Source organism: Rhinoderma darwinii, unplaced genomic scaffold, assembly GCF_050947455.1.
Source record: "Rhinoderma darwinii isolate aRhiDar2 unplaced genomic scaffold, aRhiDar2.hap1 Scaffold_693, whole genome shotgun sequence".
Lineage (NCBI taxonomy): Eukaryota > Metazoa > Chordata > Amphibia > Anura > Rhinodermatidae > Rhinoderma > Rhinoderma darwinii.
The window spans coordinates 21647-32075 of record NW_027464253.1 but is presented as its reverse complement, the minus strand read 5'-3'; the positions used below and the strand labels follow the sequence as shown (position 1 = coordinate 32075).

General features: G+C 45.3%; 1 protein-coding gene across 1 annotated transcript in view; it reads left to right on the top strand.

Annotated features, from left to right (window-relative positions):
• The window catches only part of LOC142728911 (guanylate-binding protein 7-like), a 32513-nt gene extending 28575 nt beyond the window's left edge, over nt 1–3938 (top strand). Inside the window, exons 8-9 of the mRNA XM_075849162.1 lie at nt 2076–2269; nt 3025–3938. Coding sequence (XP_075705277.1) covers nt 2076–2269; nt 3025–3195 — 365 coding nt within the window. The 3' untranslated portion in view covers nt 3196–3938. The remainder of the gene's footprint in view (nt 1–2075; nt 2270–3024) is intronic.
• Nucleotides 3939–10429: the final 6491 nt, after the last annotated feature.

Genomic DNA, 10429 nt, shown 5'->3' with positions numbered 1-10429 from the left:
AGAACGCCATACAGCCCCCCCCTGTAGGGAACGCCATACAGCTCCCCCCTGTAGGGAACGCCATACAGCCCCCCCTGTAGAGAACGCCATACAGCCCCCCCCCTGTAGGGAACGCCATACAGCCACCCCCCCCCCTGTAGGGAACGCCATACAGCGTACCCCCCCCCCTGTAGGGAACGCCATACAGCGTCCCCCGTCCCAAAAAAATGCGACCTACAGTGTGTCCTACAAAATAGATGTATCCCCTCTCCACAGGATCGGGGATACATGTGTGATCGCTGGCAGCGATAGGGAGAACTGGGGACTGAAAGTCCCCTGAACTTCTCCATGACAAACCTCTGACTTCCGGCGTCTGCGCAGCTCAATAAAAATGAAAGGAGCGCTGGTCACGCATGCGCACAAGCACGGCCGGCGCTCCATTCATTTCTACGGAGCTGCCGACACAGACCCCGGAAGTCCGAGGTTTGTGATGGAGAACTTCAGGGGATTTTCAGTCCCCCGTTCTCCCTATCAATGCCAGCGATCACACATGTATCCCCTGTCCTGTGGAGATCCTGTGGAGAGGGGATACATGTCCTGTGGAGAGGGGATACATGTCCTGTGGAGAGGGGATACATGTCCTGTGGAGAGGGGATACATGTCCTGTGGAGAGGAGATACATGTCCTGTGGAGAGGGGATACGTGTCCTGTGGAGAGGGGGGGGGGATACATGTCTTTTGCTCTATTTTGCGCCTTCAGGACCAGACACCGTTTAGCCCTTTTTAGCACGCGTTAGTTAAATGGCTATAACTTTTTTATATGTTGGGCCAACGACGTGATTTTTGCAACGTTTTTTCCGTAGACAATGCAGGTTTCATTTTTTATCGTTTTTATACTCACCTTTTTTGCTATTTTAGAATTTTTATTCATAAAGTTTGAAAAGAATAGTAAAAAAATAAGCTTTTTTTTTTTGGTAATAACATAGTTTTACCCTAAAATAGACCTTTTATTTGTGATCGTCATTGTCTACCGTAAATTTTTATATATTACATGTCTATATTAGGGTAATTGGGTCAGCGCTAGCGTTACAACAATGATTGGCGGGGGGAACGTTTTTTTTGGGGTGGGTATTTTATGTGTATTTATTATTTACATTTTTTTTGCACTTTACTTTATTCTTTTTTTATTACTATGGTCTGTCCCTCAAAGGTCAAAGAAGACCTTTGGGGAACTTTACATATATTTTTTTCTTTCTTTTACACCATGTTTTTCCACTGTAACTGGAGCTGCACAGCAGCCCCAGTTACAGGGGAAATCAGCCCTCTCATAGTGACGATTGTCACTAATAGGGCTGTGCTGGGTCTTGTAAGACCCAGCAACAGTCTGCCACTAACGGCACCCGGCGATCGTCACATGACCACCGGGAGGAATAGAGACAGCGCCGCTGCTGCTGCCTCTATTCCTGTACACTGCGCGCATTCAGCGCTGTGTACAAGTGATCAGAGAAGACAGAAGCAGGGAAAGCTGCTTCTATCCTCTCCTCAGGGTCCCCGGCAGTCACTGACAGCCGGAGACCCGACATTCAGCTGCCCGATCGCGCGGGCAGCAAATTAAAACCCGAGCCGTAGAAAGTCTATGGCTCGGGTTTTAAGGACCCTGACCGCTGGCCGTAAAAATACAGCCAGCGGTCGGGAACCAGTTAATGGCAGAGCGGGGAGATACCTCCCTGCTCTGCCGTAGTGTTCAGTGGCGTCCCGCTGTAGCAGCCATAGCGGCAGCTAGCGGAGCCTCCGGCCATGGTGGGGGCCCGTGCCGGCGGGCGACACGGGCCCCCTCATGCCGCGGGCCCCGTAGCAGCCGCTACTGCTGCTACGGCGGTAGTTACGCCACTGATGGTGCCCCAGGAATGACACTGCCCAGAGCCCATAATATGCATCACACATAGAGGTTACCTTGTAACTAAAGATTATCACTCCAGAGGAAGTTATCTCCACCCACCCAGTCACACAGGAACAGATATAAACACAATTCAATTACAGTGTTCACACCGAAAACAATGATATTCTAAAAACAGTAATGTCCATTTGTTTCGATAGAGCAGAGATCACAAGCAGAAGCTGCAGCACGAGAGAAGGAGATCCTGGAAAAGGCCAACATGGACCTAAAGAAGAATCTGGAGAATGAACAGGAAAGTTATAAAATGCACGTGGAAATGCTGCAAAAGAAAATGGATGAAGATAGAGAGAAGATAAAGGAAGAAAATGAATGGCTGATAAAAGAGAAACTCAAGGTAACAGATCACATGGTTTTGACAAGTGCTCTGTCATTTTTGTGTTCCTGATAACGTCGCTGATTGGCAAAATACAGAATCACGTCCAGCACTAGGATATCACCATCATACATCATAACATATTCTGTTGGGAGCAGCAGGTTAGTCTATTACTCATGGTCACCCCCAGCTTTGTAATCTACTTTGTATAATCATCTAAAGGAAGCGGGGGAAGGGCAGTGACAACTTCTCTGAGCACATTTCTGGCATAGAAAACTGGTTGTCACTGTTTGCAACTATTTAGATCATATGTACTGGACCAGCAACAAGGGCATACCAACCATGCAGCTGTCCTTAAAGAGAGAGATCCAGCCCTGGTTGGTGTCATCTCACTTTTACTAGCAGGTAGAATTTGTGTAGGTGTCCCCTCTTCAAAGGAACTGCATTGTTAGCAAACCATGGGTGGGGAAATGGTCCACGGTAAGGGGGTTGAGCGGAAAATAAACTAGGGCCTCCTTTTCTAGGTGGCTAAATCTGCCATGATAATGGAGGGTCCTACTTTGATCTTTTTGTGGGGTCCTTTCCATTCTATGTGTAGCACTTGCCAGCGCCAAACACTATAAAATGGCCCCTATCACTGCGAATATGATCCAGAGTGTGGAGGGCAATTTTTATTGGCCAAAATATAACAAAACGTTGTCTAGGTCATGAACATAGATCTGTTTCACTCAGATACTCCACCAATTGTAGTCATCACTCCAATTTTGTCTCTACAGGAACAACAAGAAATGCTGGCCACAGGGTTCAAAACGCAATGTCAAATGCTGGAGGATGAGATTAAACAATTACGAGAGGAGAACAGCAAACCCCAATCATTAATGGGAGAAATCCTAACAGCAATTCTACCTGGTCCTTTAGGGAAACTTGTGAAAAAAGTCCTGTTATAGGAGCAATGTATTTAAAGGAACACTCCAGGCAAAACTAATACATATGCCTTGTGCATGGCCAGAGGGGGCGGAGTTTGACACAAGCATTCAAAAATGTCAGGCCCACCCCCTCAGGCCTGCACTATGCATTGCACAGTATGACTTTTCCCTGGAGAATTCCTTTTCATGTATTTTGTGGCCTAGGAAATATCTTGGAATAACATGAAATACACAATAATAGATAATAGTGTTCACACCACAAGTATTAGCTTATGTTGAAATAAAATACATAGTCCAGCTCTACTAAACTGCGGATGATGATAAACGAACTAAAGAAATACAGCTGTAGTCATAATCCTGTATGGGAAAAACGCTATAAGAATAAGGTTACCGTAACCTGAAATACTTGTATGGGGAATTCTGTCATACCCCAAAAAACAAACCGTTACCGATCATTAAAATCATGATATAAATAATCTTTTCAAACTATGGTAATAACTGTAGGATCACATTACATTCTACAGCGCTGGCGGTCCTTCTGGATACGGGAGCCATAGAGATGAGTAGGACGCTCTGTCTTGTAATGCAGAGTTATGAGCCTTCGGCAGCACAGGCTATACACAGTCCGCACTGCTGTTAGAAGCAAAATCGTGATTACAAATTATTTAGGCCTTGACAATGTGTGGGCACACATGAAACAGCGGTAGGCTATAGCTCCACATCCGGTTGCTGCTTAATGCTAATAAAGACGAAATGTTACTAAATTTTCAGATTCGTGGATTATTCTCTTCACAATAGTATGTATCATTTATATTGTACAACATGCATTGTAACCTGGTATGATAATGGGACAAGGACTATCTCGGCCTCCAGTACTGTCCAGCCAAGCCCATTGGCAAAGATTTGCCCCTACTGACAAGAAAGACATGAAGATTATAGATAAAGGAAGAGAAAGATAATTGCTGTACTTAATCTTCTCCAGACATCTACTACGACCTACATAGCACCTCATGTTGTAAACCTCACCGCTGTTGTTCCATTATCCAACTCTTGCCACCTACAAAGTGCCTCAGTAACATCTATGTGGGCAATAACCACTCTTTGTACTTATTCTCTGTCCCCGGGCAATAATCTAAGAGTAGGCCATATTCCTCTAATACAAATGATCAAGTCGATCAGGCAGCTAATTTAAAGCAGAAAATCTTCTTTGTTGTTAGATATGGGCCAGCACCATCTTAATGCCACCCGTTCTTCCAGGGGGCTAAAGGTCTATGTAGATGATACAAGCAAAGGATAGGATTATTATGAAGAACAGTCCTGGGCACCTGTCTTAGCTGGTGGCATTAGGCACTGCTGTCGCTGCATTGTCCTGATGGCAATCCTAAGAGAAACCTTGAGTTGGTCAATATAAACAGTCAAAAATCTTTACCTCAAAACTACATGTCAATAGAAAGGGTCTATGTAGTTACAGATCTTTTTTTTAAAAAAAACACCTGCCTCTCTAGTCATAGTCATCTGCTAGGATGACTCAATTTATTCTGCAGGCACATGAAATATGATTGCCATGTTCCAGGGACTTCACCCTAACAGGGTCTTATATAAATGGTGTGCAGAAACCAGAGGCCATATTGAGATGGTTACACCTCCACACTGAAGGAACGGAGACTGTTGCCCCTCCACACCAGACAGCCATACTGGAGACGGTTGCCCCTCCACACCAGGGGGCCAGACCAGAGATGGTTGCCCCTCCACGCCAGGGGGCATACCTGGGATGGTTGCCCCTCCACACTAGGGGGCTATACAGGAGATATTTACACATCCACACCAGGGGGTCATTCCTAAAGTGGTTACCCCTCCACACCAGGCGTTGATAAATAAGGTGGTTACCAATCCACACAAGGTGTCACGATACTGTTGTATTAAGCTGGGTCCTTTTAGCTGAGCTGATTTCAAGCAGACTCAGTGAGCTGAGAGCAACTATGCAGATGTAGCAGGTCGTGAGATGAAGCCAGGTCGGTACACAAGCAGGTAGTCAGATGAAGCCGGGTCGATACACAAGCAGGTAGTCAGATGATGCCGGGTCGGTACGCAAGCAGGTAGATGTTCCAACAGGAGCAAGTGCAAGGAAGAAGGAGCAGAGCAAACAGATACTCAAGCAAAGGCTATATTCAGGAAGTACCGATTTATAGGCCCAAACAGGAAACAAGGTGGATTCTTCCGAGGTAAAACTGGCCATCTTGGAAAAGGGCAAGTTCAGTTGGTTATAGTGGCCTTTTGTGGCTGGAGGTGGTAATGGCTGATGATATTCCTAACACAAAAGGTCCATACCGGAGGTGGTTACCACTCCACACCACGGGTCCATAATGAGGTGGTTACCCCTCCACACCATGGGGCCAAACCAAAGATGGTTACCCCTCCACACCAGGGGGCCATACTAGAGATGGTTACCCCTCCACACCAGGGGGCCATATTAGAGATGGTTACCCCAGATTATAAGTAACTTCAAGAAGCCATAAAAAATATATCTACAATAAAGGGTTAACAAAACAAATTAGTAAATAAATATGTACAATGAATAAATAGCAAAATTCAGATATGTAGTGTAAAGATGGCTGCTGAGTTGGTCTCCATTTTAACCCCTTAACGACCGGCGTATAGTGTTTTTACGTCGGTCGTTTAGGGTAGTTCTTCTGAAGTGTCGGCTTTTCACGTCGGCACTTCAGATAAACTTTTCTGCCATCATGCCGGTATCTCTTGAAGACCGGGCTGTTAGTAACAGCCTCGGGCTTCAGGGCAACGATCGGAGACCACTAGCAGTGGTCTTCGATCATTTTTAACCCCTCAGATGAGGTGCTGAATAGAAGTGCCGCATCTGAGTGGTTTGGGAGGGAAGGGGCCAAATTGGAGCAGTTTCGAGGGGATCTCCTGAAGTCTGGGCTGCTGGTAACAGCCTCGGGCTTCAGGGCAACGATCAGTTTTAACCCCTCAGATGTGGCACTCAATAGCAAGTGCCGCATCTGAGTGGTTTGGGAGGGAGCCGCATTGGAGCGGTTTTCCCGGTCCTCGGGTGATCTGCCTCTGAAGCTAATGCTGTTAGCAACAGCCTTGGCTTCAGAGTGATGATCGGAGACCAATAACAGTGGTCTCCATTCATGTGATCACTGTGAGAACCATTCACAGTGATCACAAAATGAAAAACGAAGTGTTTCTCCTACCTGTCTCTCTGTCTCTCCTCACACTCTCTGTATGAGAAGAGACAGAGAGAGAATTTTACTGTGACACCAAAGACACAAAATTACAATAAATCTAATATATAAATTTTGTATAAACTTCAATTGTATACCTAGGCTAGGGTTATCCTTAGGGCACGTTCACACGTGGCAGAGTTTTTCCACTGCAAATGTTGGTGTAGATTTGGGGCAATTACGGAACGAATCTGCACCAACATTTGCATATTTGACAGATAATTCAGACGTTGCAGAAAAGACAGCGGACTTGCCACAGATTTCAGTTTTTGCATTGCAAAGGCTGAAATCTGCAGTGAAATTCCGCTTCTTCTCCGCCACAGACAGTGCATGCTGTATAGGGAAAATTCTGCACCGCAGCCTATGGTCCGCAGCAGAGTTTTCCGCAACATCTGAACTAACTTGCCTAAAAATGTATTGAAACAAATGTAAAAAACGGCCGCTGGAGAATTCCACTGCGGACTGTTCGCAGCGGAATTCCACAGCAATTCCGCCACGTGTGAACGTGCCCTTCGGGTTGGTCTAGGGTTATTCTAGGTTCTATTCTAGAGTTAGTTTAGAGTTAGCCTAGGGTTTTTGTGTAGCATACGTGTGTGACGTCTGTGTATTTTATTTGTGCAAAAAAAAAAGTAAAAAAAAAATATATGTAAAAAAAAATATAGTCTACATGTCTGTTCGACATCAGTTTTTTGTGGAGCGTGCTTTTGTGATGTCCGTGTATTTTTGTCTGTGAAAAAAAGTTAAGAAAAAATAATACATTTGTCTGCGTGTGTGTCTGGTTACAGTCTTTGTCGTACGTGTGTATAATTACAATGGCCCATAGAAGGTTCACGGTGGAAGAGGCATACGCCATGTTAATTTCTGACTCTGATGAAAGCGATACAGAAACCGCGTCCGACGTAGAAATGTATTCTACCAGTGATAGCGACGACAGTGATACGCTTTCTGCAATTCAAGTGTCGCTGCAGAGTCCACAAGCACAGGGCATGTCACAGAAGTACCACAAAATACGGTCCACAGAGTCATTTTCCCCTAATATCCCAGAATTTATTGCCACACCAGGGATAAATATTAATGTGGAAAATTTTACAGCCCTCGATTTAAAAAAAATATTAATTACAGATGAACTATTGGAGCTGGTTGTTAACCTAAACCAATCTGTATGCTCGCCAATTCTTTGCTGAAAAGCCAACGTCCTCCTATGCAGTGGCACCCCACAAATACTGGCGAACGTAAATTTTTTTGGGGCTCATCCTCAACATGGGGTTAGTGAAAAAGCCCTCAATCCAGTCATATTGGGCAACAAGCCCTACACATGCCACAGCTGTTTTTCCAGCCGTTATGACCAGAAGCAGATATGGGGTGCTAATGCGCTTCCTTCATTTTAACGACAATCACCACCCCCCCCCCCCCCGTAGTGATCCAGGCCGTGACCACCTGTATAAAATAGGGCCCCTGATAAAAATTTTGGAGGAGTTATTTATTCTGAATAGACATCCCGTCCTGGCTGGAGGTAATGTATATTCACTGTCAGGACACTTGAGTAACGTTATAGTGTGTTTATGTGGCTGCACATACTGATGTAATAAGATCACCATATGCTGTGTAAATGAATGGGGAGAAGTGTATGACGCTGATTGGTCACTGATTGGTCAGCGTCATACACTCGTCTCCACAACGCCCACTTGGTCAAAAAGTAAAACACGCCCAGTTGTCTATTAAGAAACTCAATAGCATAAAGCTAAAATAGGTCATAATTCCGTCAAAAAGGATTTTTTTTCTAAATAAAAAACACTGCTATAATCTACATTACAGCGCCGATCACATCATGTACAATATAGGCCACTTATAATGTGGTGACAGAGCCTCTTTAAAGGAACAGTGTCAGCCCCAAAAAAAATTTTACATCAGTTTGATTTTTGTGTTTTATTAAAAACTTTTATATTTATTTGTGTGTTTGTGTTTTACTTTTTTTTATTTTTTTACTTTTTCTTCCCTATGGGGGCTGCCATTTTTTTTTCCATTTCTGTATGTGTCGATTAACGACACATACAGACATGGAATACGGCACATACAGTCCCATAGTGTATGCGAATGGGGCATGTTCCATCCACTATGGTGTACGGCGTCTGTGTGGGAACGGCGCATGCGCCGCTCCCACATAGTCCAAGTTGAACTGTGCGCCGTCCGGCGCCATTTTCCTGTGGACCGGAGGTCGCGGCCGGACAGTAAGATTACTACTTCCGGTCGCGGCTTCCAGACTTGTGCACTCGGAGCAGCAGCAGCAGACGGAGCGGACAAACCGGAGGGAGCGGCGGCGGCAGGAGCAGGTAAGTTATTTCTATATATGTTCGTGTTTCAGTGTGTGTTTACTACTATATGTAAACCTACTACACTGTGTGTTAGCTCAAAAAATGGCGACACACAGTGTAGGAGGTTTGACCGTTCAATCCCCTCGTTTCTCCTGGCACTAGCCAGGATAAAGGAGGGGGGGATTCTGAGAGCTCACTAGAGCGAGTGAGTTTTCTCAAATTTTGCAGCATAAAGCAATGTGGTTGCTTTACCACATGCAATGCTGCAATTTTGGGAATTGCTCCATCTAGTGACCAGCACTGGGAAATATTATAAATTAGAATCTAATTTATAATATTTCCTGACTCGTGAAAAAAATAAAAAAAAATAGAACAATGTTTAATCACCTACACATTGAGGCTTTATTCAGACGAACGGGAAAAACGTCCGTGCAACGCGCGTGATTTGCACGGACCTATATGTGTCTATGGGGCCGTGCAGACATGTCTGTGATTTTTCCTCAGCATGAGTCCGCTGAAAAAAAGTCACGACATGTCCGTTTTTTCGGCGTTTTGCACGCATCACGCACCCATTGAAGTCAATGGGTGCGTGAAAACCACGCATGCCGCACGGAAGCACTTCCGTGCGAACTGCGTGATTCGCACAAGAGCTGTCAAAAGGATGAATGTAAACAGAAAAGCACCACGTGCTTTTCTGTTTACAAACATCCAAACGGAGTGTCTTTGAGAAGAGCGAGCCCGAACAACCGAACCGAACTTCACCGGGTTCGGCCGAACTCGTTTTGGCCGAACCCGGCAAAAAAATATCTGGTACGCGACGTCAGGAGATAGTCACTGTCCAGGGTGCTGAAAGAGTTAAACTGTTTCAGCACCCTGGACAGTGACTTCCGATCCCAATGTACATGAACGTGTAAAAAAAAAAAAAGTTCTGACTTACCGATAACTCCCGGCTTCTTCCTCCAGTCTGACCTCCCGGGATGACAATTCAGTCCAAGTGACAGCTGCAGCCAATCACAGGCTGCAGCGGTCACATGGACTGCCGCGTCATCCAGGGAGGTGGGGCCAGATGTCAAGAGAGGCGCGTCACCAAGGACGCGTCACCAAGGCAACGGCCGGGAAGTTCTCGGTACGTACGAACCTCTTTTTTTTTTTAACAGGTTGCTCGATATGGTGATCGGAATTCACTGTCGAGGGTGCTGAAAGAGTTACTGCCGATCAGTTAACTCTTTCAGCACCCTGGACAGTGACTGACGTCGGCTAGCCTCATCTCTATGATGGCGGCTGCGCGAAAATCACGCAGGCGCGCATCATACACGGATGACACACGGAGCTGTCAAGTGGTTTTTGCGCGCGCAAAACGCCACGTTTTTGCGTCCGCAAAAACGCCACGCTCGTGTGAATCCAGCCTAATTGTTTAAGTAAAAAAAAAAATACATTTTTTTCTAGCAACACATTCCCTTTAAGCTCCCCATTGACATCAATGGGAAAATCGTTTTTTTATGCGTGCATGTTTAAAAAATGCGTCGTGTAAAAAAAACTGAAGCATCGAGTCAATTCCTGGCGCCGAAAATTAGCCGAATTCCCAAAGTCAATGGGAGTCCTAATTACGTGCCCAAAGAACGCGCAAAAACGCGGCAAAATCGCCTGTACTTTAAAAAGCGCTTTGCAAAAACGCTAGCGTTTTTGACATGTTTAGAG